The sequence below is a fragment of the Lepisma saccharinum genome, chromosome 12 (assembly GCF_977018435.1).
Source record: "Lepisma saccharinum chromosome 12, izLepSacc3.1, whole genome shotgun sequence".
Classification (NCBI taxonomy): Eukaryota; Metazoa; Arthropoda; class Insecta; order Zygentoma; family Lepismatidae; genus Lepisma; species Lepisma saccharinum.
This window is the reverse complement of record NC_139240.1, coordinates 40,980,806-40,999,012: the sequence shown is the minus strand read 5'-3', so window position 1 is coordinate 40,999,012 and position 18,207 is coordinate 40,980,806. Positions and strand designations below refer to the sequence as shown.

Below are 18,207 nucleotides of genomic sequence, written 5' to 3'. Positions count from 1 at the left end.
ATTTTTGTTTCGGTTTCCACACTGAAGTTATTAAAACACATTCTAGATCCATTTCATGCTCAGATAGCTTAGGGACTCTATTTTATAAAAAATCTCTTAATACAGTTTATAGGTTTAAGTATAGTTTTCCGAACACCCTCTTACAAAGTTATTAAAAATATGGGTGAGGTACAGTAGTAGTACATTGTACCCCCCAAGTTGGTCTGTCGTGTCTCCTCTCGTTCGGGTAAGTATTTTGTTTCGGAAAATTCCATTTTAAATATTCAAAAGAAAATGGGGTCAGTCATACACTCTTCAGATGAAGATTTGTATCTTATCTTCGAATCGACGTGACCATTTCTTTAGAAAAGTGTACCCCCCTTACGCAAAGGAGCATTCGTCTGCAGCATGATTTTCTGAGAGCAAATCTGATTCCATCGTTCCACACACATTTTAAACAATTTTCATCTCCTTAAAGATGTTTTCAAGAACATAGGTCAATGAACTAACTAGTAGCAAGCACAATGTAGTAGAATCAGTTTACAATGGTTTGAATTTCTGTGGTAAGGAAGATAATGCTTATAAGTTATAAAAAATATTCACTTTTTTATTGGGCGAATTTAAAATAGGTTCCTTTAACAGTAGCACCTTGAGTCTGCTGTCAAATTACCAAAGGGGGGGGGGGGTACAACTCTATTTACGGATTTAGGGGGGTACAGTAACCCCTTCAAAAATTTGAGGGGATACAATGTACAATGTACCCCCGTTCCTGCGCCACTGTGTGTGTGCGTTCTAAAGTCAACCCAGCCAAAGAATGGACTTGAGGAAACCCAGACTTTCCACCTCCAGTTCAAGGGGGGAAGCCGTGTTGCTACCGATTGATACACACCTGTTTTTTGTCCAGTCGTACACGACATCTCTTCCTGTCAACATGCCCCCTTCGCTCGCATTTCAGGGAGAGACAGGGAATCAGACACACATTCACTTGCTGCGCTGCGGCAACCACAGTGCTTGACCTTGTTGAGGGTGCCACCTGTTTCGAAATCGACTCAAAAAGAAAAAAATTGGCACCGCAGAATACCACGAGAATTTCCCCTCACCACGGCAACTGGACAAAGCCGATTGGTTTAGCGGTTCATGTGACCCTCCGTGGCTTTCGACAGAAAAGATAAAAATATAATTTCCAAGTCCATTCTTTGGCTGGAACCACTGTAGGGGAATAGGAGGTCTATGATTTCGCTATCAGATGATGATTAATACATATAGAAATTGTACAGTGTAACAGTGATTTATTCAAACGTCCGCAACAACCCCAAAACCCTGCCAAAGCTTTCATCAACACCATCCCTAAAATTTCCCCCACAGACTCGGCTGTGTAAATATTACCCAAAAACAAAATTTCTTTGTAAATTTGAATTATAATTACATTAAAGCATTTGATTAACAACACCTTTATTGGTTAAACTAATTTTATTAATTTTGAACATCTTTATTGTATTTCACAATTGATAAAAATGAGAGAAAAGAACATGTCTAAATACCAAGCTGAAATGCAGAAGCGCACGAGTGGGTGAAATTTACACAGGCGATATTTCTACGGTTCTATGAGGGGAACTAACAAAGCCTCATAGCAGATTCAAGGTCATGACATTCGAAAGTGCTTACTGGAAAGGTACTGAGAAGGGTCGCCTCAGGCACACTCATTGGTAAAGATGAAAAAAATATTTCAAAATTACTTGGATCATTTTTACCCATTCACGTGTCCTTGTGGGTTAATGGTGGTGGTGTGTCATAGAAATCCACAACACATTATTCCTGAAAAATCTGATGAAGATAGAATTGATCAGATTAATCATTTGTTTAATTTGTGTTACATTCCATAAATATTGAAAATATAGCTTAAGATTGTGTTAAGACCTTTAGTGTTGATGTGTCGCGGTGCTGCAGCAAAGTATTTTAAGGATATGAAAACTGTTGCCGAAAAGAAGGTAATTTTCTTAAAAATAATTTCAGTTGACTTTTAAAAAAAATGACTTGTTTGTAGTTGCTTTTTCTTCACTCTATGCAATCTCAAAAGCAGATTATCCGTTTTGAAGAAAGTAGTAACAGAAATAAAAGGCAATAATCTGAAGGACATCGCCGGGAAAATACATCTAAGAAACTCACATTCACCACCAAAGTACATTTAAAGAAGAAGGTAAGATATTGAAACTAGTGAATAAATATAATTTAATGCGTTAAAATACATTAATTTATCTTGAAAGTGATTTGATAGGAAGTCTGTTTTCCTGGCTTTAAACATTTATTGTGCATAAATTCATTTTAACAATACTTCTCACATTTATTATTATTACTATTATCATTATTGTTGTTATTATTTTATTACTATCATTATTATCCTTATTTTTTAATCTATTTCTGAAATGGATTTCGGTCTATTGTTTAGTTTTAATGTGGTTCCAAGTGTGTACTGAAATAGGTCAAAATTATACTTTTTGTATAAAGATCAACATAATCAATCTCATGTGAATTCTGTGGACCCAAGTGTGAATTATTCCTTAAAATTGCTAATCTTACACATTTCTATTGATTTAGAGGTCAAATAACGAGCCCCTGATTTTTGCCGATTTTTTGGCATTCTGGATAACTGTGCATTGGGTTCCAAAACCAGAGGGGCAAGGTACCAAAACTAGGGGGGGAAACAGTTTACTTACTTTTGTAGATAAGGTTTAGCATAGTATGGGGACAAAAGTGATGAAGGGGGGGGGGGCCTCTTCTGGTTCCGTCTTTCTTCTTACTCTGAAGATGCAATGATAGAGTTCGCGAAAATTTGAATTTTTTCACTGTCTGGTGAGTGTTTCCTTCTCCTTCTTTGGATTATATATATATATATATATATTTGAGTAAAGGTGATTGGTCAATCTATAGCATAGAGAATCCATTTATTTGCATTATTTACCTTAATTGCAGCAATGAAGATGAGTGATAATTAGATTAAATTGATGATGGTCAACGTCATTATACAGAGCATTCCATAAGTCTGAACAAATAGGAGGAAAACATGCAGAATTACAGTTTGTTCACCATTCGCATACACAGTTGAAGACGAAATATCCCTTCCAGCAACACTGTATCGATCACAGTCACAAAAATTTGCTGACAAACCTGCAACAGTGTCCCTTTAAGAAGGAGAATGCTCTAAATTTTTAACTGAGCACCACAGTTTTAAGATGGCCCCACAAATCCAAATTGAAGAAAGTGAGATCTGGGTGCCTTGCAGACCATTTAATGTATCCTTGGTGTACAGTCCAATATGCAGGAAACTGTGTGTTAAGGTAATGTCACCCTGTAAGCACAAAATGCAGAGGGGAGCTATCCTGCTGAAAACTCCAATGGGTCCAGACTTATGGGACACCCTGTACCTTAAACATAACTCTCTGGAAGTCAAAATTGGAGACTTTGCTCCAAAAACCTTAATTGTACTTTCCCACTTGCAACCAAATCGAATCTTGATATTAACATCATAATAAATGTTGGCAAGCAAAGACAAAAAATATTGCAAAGCAATAGGTGGTCTAACCTGTATACCCATTCACAAATATGGCAATTCCTTTAAAAATCCCTTCTCGGTTTTCTTCAGTTGTTTCCTGGGCAGCTCCTGCCATGAACTGTTGGACAAGTTTGGCCTTCTTTGCTGCCATGTAGCCTCCCTGTAATAAATTTCTATGTTGAGGGAATGCTCCATTTGTAGCAGTAAATACAGTGTGTTCCAAAAGAGGTGTAATCCTAACTTTGAGTATTTTTATAACATGAAAACTGAAAGATATTTACACCTAGTTTTCAGAAATAAAAATACTTTTTCGACTGAGTTATTTTATTTTAAAATATTTTTGATTCTCAAACCAGGCATCAGATAATTTTGTAACTGCTACTAAGTAATATATAAGATTTCTGTAGCCATACAGAAAATTCTAGAATTTAATTAATAGCTCAATGCATAGTAAACCATTTCCAGAATGGCCATTTTCAAGGATAAAAAAGATTAAGGAGTTATTGTTGAGTTGTAATTTGATATTCTGTGACTAGTAATCTGTGTACAGTGACAAATACAGGTATGTACTGCACTTAATGAATTTATGGGGAAGTACCAAAAGAAAATTACACATTAGTGGCTCTGTATCTTTTGTTTCCTGCATAGAATTGCAGGAATCAATGACAACATGTACTTTGATCTATAGTACTATTGTCGTACACAGGGGTAGACAAATACAGTTACCATGTTTAGTTTGCTTATGTAAATTTCCATTACCTTAAAAAAAATAACTAGTGCAGTGTTTTTTTTCTTTCTGTAAAACGTGTAAACATGCCATTATTATAATTTTTTGCGGTGTTTCTAGTCAAATTTTAAAATCTCCAGTGATATGGCAGACTCGGCCATATACTAGAATGCATTGTATAGTTATTCATGCTGTTACTGGTTGAACTTTCTTTGCAAAGGCCAATCTGGCACAAGAATTAATTACTGTTAATTTATTAATGAACACAAGATTGGATTAAATTTTGTACGATCACATTCCAAAATGTTTTTGGTTATTTGAGTTGTATTTGTGGCTTTCTTAGCCCATAGTTGGGAAAAAAAAGAAAAGAAAGAAAAAAAATGAATGAATGCTGGCTACTTAGAAAAGGGAGGTAAATTTCTCGTATCGGACAAACGGCTGAAATTTGCTAGTTCATTTAATTTGAATATTCGTACTTACGTATTCTGCATTGAGAAACATTGCTGAAGGTGGCATTTCGATTATTTCATGGAAATAACCTCTATTTGCGACATATCGAGTAAGTTTTCGTCGTTTCTTTTTGCCTTCGGTAACACGCAAAATGGCGGTCACAGTTTCACTACCGTACTCGGCATGCAGTGTTTCCACCCCACTGCACCCAAAAATACCTACGTAGCCCCACAAACCATTGACGCATAGCCCCAAGAACCATTTCCGGTAAGGTTAGGTTAGGTAGGGTCACTATAGGTTACAATAGTGAAAAATTGGTTTCGAAAAAAATGCGTAGCCCACACACCATTCTCGCATAGCCCCATGAACCATTGACGCATAGCCCCACGAACCATTGACACATAACCCCACGAACCATTGACACATAGCCCCACAAACCATTTGCGGAAACATACCTTCTTCAGTTACAAAAACACGTGTTTGGAAATACTGACCGGGATTACGTCATCAGACACAGGCTACATCCACCTGGAAGTAAATGGATGCAAGAGCTTTCGTGCATCGGTCACACATTTATATCAAAAAATAGATAATTTACCGGCAAAATTCAATGAACGATGCAAGAAAACACTTCCCCGAACTTTCACAAGTCTAAAGAAACTGCATTCGGTAAGTAATTTCTCCTGTAAATTTGAAGAAATCCGTTTGTCCGATACGAGGGACTGGCACCTGAATTATTTTTAGTTTTATCTATCCCTGGTCATACACATAACAAATGTTGCAATGGGCTGCACTTGCATTGTTTGCTACGCCAAACTCCAAAAGCTAATAATGAACAATATGATCCTCACTGCTTGACACGTTAACATTCATAATATTAACATTAGCCGATTAATTACAAATGAGATGCACCTACATGAATGCCATTTTACAGCCTACATCTCCATGCACATGAACGATTTGTTAATAAAATATTGTGCTTCGAATCTGCACTGTGAAAAATGGGTATAACTCTTGCACATACCAAATATATCACCATATTTACTATTTCCCAAAACATGAAAAGTGTCAATTTATCACAATTGCTCATAGCAATGAGTTTGACAATAAGGTTATTTGGATACTAGTATCTTTAAATGGGAATTTTTTCTATTGTCCCATATGCTACACAAATTGCTCCTTGTCAGCTTTCATGAAAAATCATATCAGGATATCATTTTTGCAAACTACACAAAGTTACCTTCTTGGAACTTTGTTTGCCCTTCATACCATCTGACAACTCTTATAAAGGCCGAATCATATGGAACTGGATATCCAGTTAGTTGGCGCTGAACTGGCTACCTGCCCGGTTGTGATGGCTGCCTGACTGGTTTGGAGGAATAGGACATGTTCTAATTGCTACTGGTTTTCCTCTACTGGATTCTGTGGAACAGCCAATCAGAGCAAAGTTTGGCCATATGAAGATAATCTGTGGTTTCCGAGTGTTGGCTGTTTTAGTGATTTCTTTTTTATTTCTCTATAAAAGAAAAGGAAAGAGATGACGTGCAGTACATTCGTGTTCAGTTCATTAATATTTAGGTATTTATGCAAATCGATGAGATTTGTATGTGGCAAATATGATTAGCTGAAAGTAAAAATCCTTATTATTACAAGTGTATTACATTAAATGTTCAATTATTTTAAAATTTATGAATGAATCCTGTGAATCTCATGCATGAATGTACATACCCGAGTTAATTAAAAAGCTTGTTCGGTATGCTTTGATTACCATATTTCTTCGAGCCAATCTTTCTAATTTTTAATAAAAGCACAAAGCAGTAATTCTCCTACAACATTCTTCAAATTGCTCATCCATCTTTACAGAGATTGTCTGCTCTGTGCAATGTCTTATGGGAAAAAAGACTATCGACAAGCCCAGAAAAGGGGCGGGTGGGCATGGAATGAGTTTGTCGCATTTTGAAAGTTCGTATAGGTATTTTCTTTCGTCGTGGAATGTATTTGACCGGGAATTCATGTGTTTTTCATGAAAAATATCTCTCCGACGCACAATTGCTCTTGCTCTTATTTGCTTCCTCTACGTGAACTGGATGCTGCGATGACGTAACCCCTCGTCAGTGTTTCCAACCACGCCATTGTTTTGCAAGAAGATGAAGAAACAAAATATACATTCCTGATATTACAAGAACCCAAAATTTTAACTATGTTTGCCTAACCTAACCTTACCGTGAATGTTTTTGGGGCTCGCACCATGACGTGCATTCCGTAACACTTCGAGAAATGGCTTATTTTAGTGTAAAAAATGTTTCTAATCATGTGAAAACCTTACTGGCAACATCAAATATGTTCCGTAATACACAATTGGTAAGTACGAACCATACAAAACACAAAATATCCGATTTTAAAGTGTCTCCAATATAACGAACTGATACCAAACAATAATTACTCGTAATGTGAAAAATTGAAATTATTTTCGTGAAAGAAGCCAAATCCCACCTTCAAGAATCTTTCGCAATGCAGAATATTTAAGTACCAATGTTAAAACTGGTGAAATAAAGGACTGAGAGGTGTTAGGACCATACGGAAGTAGTAATGAACTCATTATTTCAGAAAAAAAAAAATAATTAATAAAAAATGGTAAAATTCCAATAACCACCAAACATCTCTAATTCCCTTATTTTTCACATTGATACTTACGTATTCTGCATTCCTAACGATTCTTGAAGGTGGTATTTCGTTTTTTCCACGCAAATAAACTAAATTTTAGACATATCAAGTACTTTTTTTTTTGTTCGCTTTCGCTTGCGTTACACGCGATATGGCGGAGAAATCTTGACTAGCGTTGTCCATGATCAGTGGTTATGCAGTGTTGCAAGCTTCTTCATAGAAAAATACATACTTTTGTGTTATTGCTTTTGTATTTCTTTCCAAATTCGAAAAAACGCACGAACCATGCAGGCAAGGTTAGGTTAGGTTCTGTTAGGTTAAGCAAACATAGTTAAAATTGTATTTTAAAATTAGAAAAATATTTTTTTCAGGTAGGGATAGACCCACGAACCATTCATAAATAGCTCCACGAACCATGCACGGCAAGGTTAGGTTAGGCAAACATAGTTAAAATTGTTTTTTAAAATTAGAAAAATATTTTTTTCGGGTTCGAAAACCCCACGAACCATGCACGGATAGCCCCACGAACCATTCATAAATAGCCCCATGAACCATGCATGGCAAGGTTAGGTTAGGCAAACATAGTTAAATTTGTTTTTTAAAATTAGAAAAATATTTTTTTCGTGTTAGAAAACCCCATGAACGGTTAGAGTCTAGTTTACGTCCTTCTTGCCTTTTGGTGGTAACCGATGGGGGGTTAACAATACTGCATGCTCGTCTTTGTTTCCCCGTTGTGAATGCATGTTAAAGAAGAACAGGTTCCAAAAACTTCTAGATAGTGTAAAATACGTTTATCCCCAGTGATAATTCAGTGCATCGTTCAAAACCGTGCTAGCAGACATCCGGCGCTCCGGCATCTCTTAGGGTAAGTAAGTTTTTCTTTTTACACTTTCTGTTCACGATAGCCCCACTAACAATTCACGGGAACGAGGTATGCCTACGAGGTTAGGTTAGGCCTGATAGGTTAGGTTCCATTAGCACTCATTTCACCCCTAAATATGTGCTTCATCATCGAAAAAAAATCCTCAGTACGTTCAATTATGCATATCCAGACAACATCGGTTTTTCTCGATTTACTCCTCCAGGAAATTTTTCCTCGCTTTGGGATTTACGTTGTTGAATTCCTTATAAAATAAGCTTTCCAACGATATATGACACGTATTCCTTAGGAAAAGGACGTAAACTAGAGTCTTATCCGTTCTACAACTGTTACACAGTTACAAAACTGTGTATTTGGAAACACTGACCGGTTGTTACGTCATTAAACGCACGCAAAAATTTGGTTCACGTAGTAGACGGACATCAAGGGAACAGCTTTCGTGCATCGGAGTGAAAATAATGTCGAAAATTACATGATTTACCGGCAAAAAAATTTAAGCGAGAGGAAAACACACTTCGAAGACCTTCCTAAAATATAAATAAACTCATTTCGGTAAGTACTTTCTCCTGTAAAATTGAAGAGGTAAATATGCGATATCGCCCGGACGGATTTCTTCAAATTTACAAGAGAAAGTACTTACTGAAATGAGTTTCTTTAGCATTCTGGACGTTCTTGGAGGTATTTTCTTTCACTGAAAGTAAAAACTTCGTAGTTTAATGCTGCGGAACAAGAATTAATCACTTTTTACGTAAGAAATTGGCATTGCCTGCCACATTATGACATTGTTTCCATTGTGTGCGTGCAGATGGCAAGAGGGTTGAAAGTCACGCGATCTCTGCAGTGTTTCCAAACGTGCCTTCTTTTTACGAAAATTTCTATTTTTAACTATGTTCGCTGCGCTTTCTTTTTTCGATGAATTTAGGGGTGAAAATGAAAAGTTGACAGTATTTTATGGAAAAAGGCATAACTTCACCTTAAAGAATGGCAAGGCAAAATAGGTAAGAACCAGTGTTAAAATTAAGGAAATAAATGAGTGAAAGGTGTCCGGGCGTTATCGCATATTTACCATTGAAGAAATACGTTTTGCGGAAACGGAAGTGTTACCAAAAAAACATGTTGGAGTACTCTAACTCATCGGAGGCGGTGTGAAAGACTGACAATCTACATACCCGTGCCAGTTCCATAAATGTTAGGGCTCGGGTACCCTTTTCTACACCCTCGAATTTTCGCACATTTCACATATTATCGTTACGAAAATTAGTTCTTCATAACATACGATATTTCTAAATAGCGCGGAAAGTCATTTTTTAAGATCTACGTGCTATAAAACTTACGTTTTTCAATATTTACATTCCTTATGTAACGTCGAAACGGTTTTGCAGCGATTTGATCATGGCGAATCTTGGATTCATGTCACAGGCGCAGGTCTGAACATTTTCTTCTTCTTCTTATGTTTGACTTCTGCAATGGGATAATTTGCATTTTTTTCTTCTTATGAATGACTTGTGCAATGGGATAATTTGTGATTTCAATATATTATTTATGTAATTTATTGGCGGTTGAGACATCCTCAGCGTGTGTAAATACGTTATCTTGTGGAACATCGTGCACATTTCTTTTCGGCAACTGTAGGCCGTTTTCTGAATGACTTGTGGGCTGGGATAATTTGCGACTTCTTATTTTTATCATGGAACGACGGGGTAGGGCAATATTCTGTGGAAAAGGACAAAAAAGACGACTTATTGCATACGACTGACTGCACTTAACGACTTTTAGTTTCAACTTCCACCTGCAATGCCTGGCCTTGGGGAAAAGAGGTAAGTTAACTTCTCAGCTTTACTTTGAGCATTAAATTTGGCTAATTTTTGTTTCTTCATGAGTCAATGCGACAAAAGTGAGAAATAGTGTTCGGGGCAGGTGACACCGGCTCATTTTTAATGCCTTGGTAAATGTGCGATAACGCCCGGAAACCTTTCACTCGTAGCCCCAAAAACCATCCACGGATAGCCCCACAAACCATTCACACAAGGTTAGGTTAGGCCTGTTAGGTTAGGTTCCATTAGCACTCAATTCACCCCTAAATTCATCGAAAAAAGAAAGCGCGGCGAACATAGTTAAAAATACGTCCGAACTATTGCAAACGACAAAATCGCCACTTCAAACGGCTGTAGAGTCGTAAATACTTCTTTCCGCGCTCCAATGTTTTTTTATTCAGAAATAGGATCACATAACCTTCATAATGAAAGAAAAAAAAATTCAAAATTCGAGGGTGTAGAATAGGGTACCCGACCCAATGTTAGTTTTTGCTTTTGCAACATTGTTCCACAAATGAGAAAATATAAGAAATTCAGTAAATATAATATTATGTTAGAATCAACTTATGCATATTTCACAGAGGGTGAACTTTTCCTACCCATTCTTCGAATCCATCTTCCTCAAATTTGTGCTTTTTCGCCTTTTTATTTGAAATCTTCTTATCCATTGCTGTGCTTATTATCCTCAATTAATAAATCCAGCTAACAAGAAGCAAAGGAGAGATGGCAATATCACTTTATTACTTTGCAGAATAAATAAGTAAAACGCGAAGAAACTTCAAACATGTTCGCCCCCTTGGTTTGCCCATCGTATTCTTCCAGTATCCCTCAACAGAGCAGCAAAGTTGAGATGTAACAAAAAGTTGAGGAATGGCGTGTTTTCTGCATAATCCATCTCGGGCTTGAAAGGGAAGCTACACAGTCAATATCATCTAATCTAATGATTCCCTTGCATCCTGCATCGTATGCCATCTTGCAGCAAGCAGCACTCTGCTCTGTACTAGAAGACAAGAATGCTGAAGTTTACGCTGAGGCAAGGTAGCCGTCTCGAACTCCACCCTAGGCCGTCCAGTACGCAACGTATGCTGCGTATGGTCACAGCCGACAGCAGTGGCGACGCTACAGGCGGCAGGAACGCAACTTGAACCCCCCCTCCAGCCCAATCTGCTATTGTTTCTGGCCCAATATAATAGAATGGCATTTATCTTACTGATGGGCCCGTTCCGAAAGTCGCACGAGTTTAACGCGTTAAACGAGTTATGGTAACTGGGCGTTCCATAAGTGCTTCCGTGCGTCTCGTGAGTTTCATTATGCTGTCCCAAAAGTCGCATTCCGTGCGTTTCGTGAAAGAACGAGATTCACCAAATGCACGAGCTCTGAGGCAAGTTAGTTGCGTTAAAATCGTCTGCTAGTTGCAGAAACGCGGGAAGACGTACTCGTTTTCTATTTCTATTATGCTGTGACTGTGCTTTTAGGATGAGCGTAAGCGAAACGTGCGTGATGTTCAAGTGTGGGAATTGTAATATAATTGGAGAGCAAGAGGAGATTATGCAGCATGCTTGTTCTTTGAGTAAGTATTGCAGATTTTTATAGGAAAATCAATTAGTAATAACACAGCAGATTTTTTTTTTTTTTTTGGCTAAACGTTCAGAACAAAACTAGAGCAGGAATGTTTTCTTTTTCATTCTTTTTTTCAAAAGGTCGTAGCAAAATTGCCAACAGATTGTGTTAAACACACAATAAACAGCATTGCTTGAAAAATTATGGTATAATTTAACAATACAGGGAATTTCTCCAATTCGTTTGAATTTTCGGTTACTTACTAATTTGGGTCTCCTAATCACGAATCTGCACTTAAAATTTGGCGCTCACGTATAAATTTCGCGCTTATTTGGGGGCAGGTGAATCCGGCCAATTTCTAACATGCCCTTAACAGGGAGTCTATAGATATAGGCGGGTAGCCGGAGCGGAGCGGAGCGGAGCGGAGGCGGGGCCGCGATAGCGGTTGGGGGCGGTAAGTCGATTACCCCAGGGGCGGAGCCCGGAACCGGCGGGAAATTCGGAAATCGAGGGTGTGGAAATAAGAACTTAATTTCGATTATTTTGCTATTTCCACGTGTGAGCGCCAAATTTTGACTGCAGATTCGTGATTAGGGGGCCAAAATTAGTGAGTATGCCGAATTTCAAACAAAATGGAGAAATTCCCTGTATTGTAAGATCGCTCCAAAATTATGTAGGTTGTGTTAAATACACTTAAACAACATTGCTTCCAGAATTATGCAGGTAGTAATGTGGACATACATGTAGGTGTTGGGCCAGGGCAAAGCATGCGCGAAATGTGCTAACGTGCAAGTGAAATTCGCACAAGTGTTCCAAGTTAATAAATGATGAAAGTTGTTAAGGATTTTTGTAACAGCTTGTATTAAACATACAATATAAATCATTTCTTATAGGAATTATGAAGGTAGGAATGTGGTGTTGGGCGTGGGAATGAATGTAGAAGCAAATCGGAACCTTAGTAGAATGCATTTAGGGACTTTATTTCAATGCTAAGGGAACAAAACCTAACCTGCCTAACCTAACCACGAAAGCATATATTGAACAAAACCTTAAGTAATCGCTAAAACTCCGCAATATGTCTTAACAGACGTACATCGAAATTAAACCATGTAAAAATTGCATTCGTAGCATGATGAAATCGCAATAAAACAAAAGGAACTTAGTCCTATAAGGGACAGCTTTAACATGCCATTTTTCCTTTAAAGATGCAGAAACCAAAAATAACTTAAGTATTTAGCTCCGTACTGTGACCATCGTTTGTCCAATCCTCATATTATGTGGCAGTTTCACTGTATTTTCAACCAAATATCGTTGTGTACATGCAACAAATCCAAAGAAAAATATTGGAAATTCTAGTATTAATGCTCCTAACCGACCAACGTAAAATTACAATCACAATTTCATTTTAACACCATTAACCAATTTAACCGATCGTGTCTTAAGATAAAACAAATATCTGGAAATATACATCCAAACTTTGAAATTATCCAGTTCCCACTATGTAATTGGAGGGGAGAAAATTCTATTTGTGACTGTGGCAGTAGCCATGTGACTGGTGTTCATCCAATTCCTTATATCCTGGAACACGTTCACCACTTTTTAAATAATGGAAAACAGTGGAAATTCTGACAGCATTGAACCTTACATTCGTAACTTAACAAAACATGAAATTACGATCAGCAGTGACTTTATGATGTGTTAATAGTACGACTTGAAACTATATATTGTTTCTCTACAACCTGAAAGCAACAGTAAACATTCATATTGCATGCAATATTCAGAGACTATCTTATTTGTTGTTATTTTCTCATGGATGTGTGATGCACACTTTTATTATGCCAAACAATTTGGAAAACTTTGCCTACAAGGGGGAATTTAAATAATTCACATTCTCTATTATTGAATCATGTTACTTTCTAATATCTATTTACGCAGTAGCTAAGTAATATGCCAGGTCACTACCTGTGGTTTCAGGTATTCTGCTAGTTTGTGTTACGATTTAGATTGGCAATGCAGTATTTCTGCAATACAAAAGAGACTTTTGTAGCTCAGTGGTAGAGCAATGGCACGGAATGCCAGAGACCAGGGTTCGAGTCCCGATTGAGTCTGCATTTTTTGCTAACAGTTGTACGTAAAAGAGACTCTTGTTGTAATACTATTTTGAACTAGTAAAAATCTGTAACTTATATAATATTTTCATACTTTTTACTTCCTTTGCTAACCAAATCTTGGTGTTTCTTATTAAGATGACTGTGATATGCATTGAAAGGTCGAAAATTAATATGGTTCAAACATACCTTTCCTAACTGTTCATGGACATCATTACATGAAGTAAGGAAGTGTCACGTTGTTGTACACTTACAGAACCTGAATTTGGGCCAAGAGGGAAATTCAGACGATGGCACCACCAAGGTAGTAATATTAATTATTTATTCCTTTCTTGCTTGGTGTCATAAATTCTATCCAAATAAAAATTAGCCTATGAACAATTTTGAACCTTCCTGCACTGTAGTAGTTGTGTGGGTGTTGTGAGGAGTATGGGGAAATAGTATAAAATTGAAACGAAGTGTGTGTGTTTGTGAAAAAAAATAGTGCAGAACATAATAATTTATTGGCTTGCTACCAGGTGCATAACAATAATTTATTGGCTTGCTACCAGGCAGGTGCCTCCAATGCTGTCAGCCCCCTTGATATTAGGTAAACTATTTTGCATGATTTGCAGTGAGGAGTGAAAATATTTTGCTCACAACTTGAAGAATAAATTCACAGAACACAGCAGCTATTACATTAGTTCATCTTGCGTATGAACCAAATGTAAGTGACAAGTGTTAACCTGTGATTGGTCGCGCTCAGCCATGTTTCACCGTATTTTCATTTTTAAATTTATTTTTTGTACTTTGAATGATCTGTTTATTATAATCCTTCTTATTCATTACAAGTTTGTTTCGGCAAAGTTTTCATCTCTGAGAAACTTATTTCATCAAATTTACAGGAGAAAGTACTTACCGAACTGACTTTCCGTAGACTTTTCAAAGGTTGAAGTGTTTTTACCCATCGTTTAATTTATTTGCCCGGTTCATCATGTATTTTTCAAGATTAATATGTCTCCGATGCACAAAAGCTGTTGCGTCTATGTCCTTCTACTACGTGAACCAAATCTTGCGTGCGTTTGATGACGTACTCCACGCAGTGTTTCTAACCATGCGGTTTTGTAACTGTGTAAATGTTGCAGAATTATCTTGAATTTTTCTGAGGTTGATTTAACTGTTTGAATAACCTAACCTTGCCGTGCATGGTTTGTGGTGATTTTGAACCTGAAAAAAAAATATATACAAAATCAGCAACACGAAAGTAGGTATTTTTCGATGAAGAAAGTTGCAACACTGCATAACCACTGATCATCGACAACACTAGTCAACATTTCTCTGCCATATTGCGTGTAGCGAAAACTAACAAACGAGAATTACTCGATATGTCGAAAATTGAGATTATTTGCGTGAAAAAAGCCAAATCCCACCTTCACGAATCCTCGGCAATGCAGAATGTGAAAAATTAGAAAATAAACTAATTTGAGATGTTTCACGGAAATTAAAACTGTAATTTTGTTTAAAACAGCGTAGTATACATTGTCAAAGCCAACAAATCTCACCAGTAACAAAAAGCGCATACTCCTCTGAGGTAGTTTCATCTGATCTCCATAAATCTGATATGATATAAAATCACTGTGACACTTTTCGAATTTGCTATTCACGACAAGAACTTATAGGTACGAAAACTCACTAGAAACAGGATAGACCTGCTGACTAAATAATGCACAAATGTAAATAAAAATATAGTATATATATAACATAATCGGTTGCGTTGGAGCTCTGCACTCACTCTGACAACACTATTTTCATAACAATGGTCTCTCTAATAATGTTGTTTATGTCATCTCATAAAAATGTGCAGGTCACTCGTGAAACTCCAAAAGTCAGCTAGAGAGCACCATAGGCCAATCTTTTAAATGCTGTTATATGCAAATTAGAGATGCTGTAGACTTAAAAGAAAGTTCTTTCACATGGGAACTTCTTTATCGGTACCTTCCCTGCCCCTGTAACAGTCTTCCATTTAGACAGAAATCTGCGACTTTGACGTCATCATCCACATTCATTCCACATCTGCATCAGCCAAAGTTTTATAGCTCTTGTACAGTCACGGACAGTTCTGAGTTGTAATGATTCCATTAAAAGTGTATGTCGTTGTTACAACCCAGAAGTGTCCGTGACTGTACAGTAGGCACCATTATTGAATATTGTGCATTATTCCTTGCATGATATGTAAATATCTGTATCATCAAAAGTAGTGTGGAGTGTGTAGTAATGAATGATGTCAGTAGCAGTGAAGTAACACTTCAAGAGATATTTTAGAAGAAAAAAAACTAGTATTTGCATGATATTTCTAAATTTTATTAACTTTGTGACACCCCCCAAAGACACACACATATGCGTAATTTACCTTCATTTGATACCCTTAAATTTTTGAAAATGTAGTTGGTTTACAATGCAACCTCCACTCCCCCACAACCTGTGAAACCCCCACCCCCTGGAGATCAATTCTAGCTACAGGCCACCTTGCTACACTACAAAATTGCATCTCTCTCTCACATTTTATTTTTTGGATGTTTTTAGAAGCTGTTTCTAAGGTGTCTGAAACAGTAAAGCTTGTTCAGGGGCAAGCTCCTGGGTTTAGAGTAATCCACCATGTAATTTTTGTCCGCTACACAGTTTCTCTTAGAATTTATGTTCCAGCAAAAATTAAACAGATGATGTAAAAATGGAACTTGCATGTAAGCCAATTTTAACTTAATTATGAACATACGTAATTTGGTTGTCAATTACAAAACTGACTATCACATATATTAATTTATATTTGCAGGTGTAATCGTTGGCACGCAAGAATCTGATGGTGCTGCCATTGCAGGAGGAAGTTCAGAGGTGCATAAAAAACCAGCTACCGAGGGAAGAGAAGGGACGTTCTATTGGAACGACAATGCAACCAGGCTCCTCTTGTCTTTGTACCAAGATAATAAATCGAAAATTAACTCACCATATTTTACAAAAAAAAAGGTGTGGGGCATAATTTGCCAGAGCATGAATGCTTTTGGCTATTGTGTCAAGCCGTTGCAGTGCGAAAATAAAGTGAAATCTATGGTGAACAGCTACAAGAAGGCTAAAGACAATAACAAGGTGTCCGGTGCTGCCAAGAAATCTTGTGCATTCTTTGTGGAACTTGATGAGATGTTTGCAGGTGATCCTGCAGTTAGCCCGGTCTCATCTGCATCATCGTCATCGGGGTTTCAGGTCCACAAAGAATGTGTTCAGAGTGCGGAACCTGCATCCGATTCTCCACAAACTAGTGAATGTGGAGATGAGGTACAAAAAAATACTCCGAAAAGGAGAGTTAAGAGGCGAAGTGTTGGTGAGGAAGATGATGAACCTTCCTGGTTCAAGTCATTTAGGGAAGACTGCAATAAGAGACATGAGGAACAATTGAATGTTCAGAAGAACTTTTTGTCTCTGTTTGAGCAACTAGTGCAAAAAATGTAAAATATTGTATGCATTATGGATAAAGTAGAATATAACATTTTTGACCATTTTATTCTTTTTATGTAGCTTTACAGATTTTTAGAACTATCGTTGAGTGCAACATCAGGAGAGTATTTGTTTCCTGACACACATTTTAGGCAGTTTATCTTATGGATTTGTTGGAAAATTATCTTTTTCTTCTCATTGTTAATTTGTATTTGTGTCATATGTCCCTTTTTGACTAATCACTTCAATTGGAGGAAAAATGATTTGATGATTGATGGAGGAGTCACTCACAAAGACCACCCATGCCCACAGAAATTTGAATCCAGGAATTTTGGTGGCAAGATAAAATGTAAACTACTTAATGCACTTGGCCACTGGACCAGCACCCTCATTGTTGAGAGAATTGTTCATCAAAACTGAGGATGTTTTGTTACATCAGGAATTCTGAATACATTTGTGCCCGTGCTCTTGACAGGTTTGTAGATGTAGAACTTTGGACATATTTTATAATGTGAAAGAATATAAATTTCGGGAAACATACTTTGGGTTCTTCCTATATTCACAATGGAAGTAGTCGAATTTTTACAATATGCTTTAGTTATTTTCTCAAAGAATTGAGTGTCTTTAGACACTTTTTCTTTGACTTAGATGTAAAAGTAAGTAATTTCACGCAATTTGAGGACAAGATTTTGCCTTCTATCTAGAGTTACTATATCTGTTCATTTTGACCAATGTTGTTACTTATAAAAAATCAGTGGCGTAGCGTTATAGTATGCCCTTTACGCCCGGCGTTCCCAGATTTAAAATTTCAAAAATCTGTAAAAGCTGTAAATATAAAGTAAAACTTGACTAATTTCATATATGTTTGACCTTCATGGCATTATAATAGCTATTTTTCGCGATCCGCTTGCAACGCTCCACTAACAACACTTGTTCTAGCATTTTTTCAATGCCTTTCCTGGCCGGACGCCGAGCTGGTTTGGCGTAAAGGACCCTATATTCCTTGCTGG

The 18,207-nt window shown here is 37.1% G+C and overlaps 2 protein-coding genes across 4 annotated transcripts in view; one reads left to right on the top strand and one right to left on the bottom strand.

Annotated features, from left to right (window-relative positions):
- Window positions 1–10,856, bottom strand: part of Rev1 (Rev1 DNA directed polymerase) — a 54,370-nt gene extending 43,514 nt beyond the window's left edge. The window contains exons 1-2 of one of the 3 annotated variants that reach the window (XM_083132185.1): window positions 10,664–10,856; window positions 3,560–3,689 (exon numbers count right to left, since the gene is read on the bottom strand). In XM_083132185.1, coding sequence (XP_082988311.1) covers window positions 3,560–3,689; window positions 10,664–10,732 — 199 coding nt within the window. In that variant the 5' untranslated portion in view covers window positions 10,733–10,856. Of the gene's footprint in view, window positions 1–3,559; window positions 3,690–9,584; window positions 9,686–10,663 lie in introns of those variants that run through there. The other 2 variants (XM_083132186.1, XM_083132187.1) reach the window with 2 other exon arrangements.
- Window positions 10,857–11,507: 651 nt separating this feature from the next.
- Window positions 11,508–17,212, top strand: LOC145996549 (uncharacterized). The gene is made up of 2 exons (XM_083133050.1): window positions 11,508–11,634; window positions 16,542–17,212. Exons 1-2 carry the CDS (start codon window positions 11,541–11,543, stop codon window positions 17,210–17,212), a joined length of 765 nt encoding a protein of 254 aa, XP_082989176.1. The 5' UTR covers window positions 11,508–11,540.
- The last annotated feature ends 995 nt before the right edge of the window (window positions 17,213–18,207 follow it).

Coding starts and splice junctions, on each gene's coding strand:
- LOC145996549 (XM_083133050.1), top strand. CDS start 11,541: ATGAGCGTAAGCGAAACGTGCGTGATGTTCAAGTGTGGGAATTGTAAT. Junction 11,635..16,541: donor GCAGCATGCTTGTTCTTTGA/GTAAGTATTGCA, acceptor TTATATTTGCAG/GTGTAATCGTTGGCACGCAA.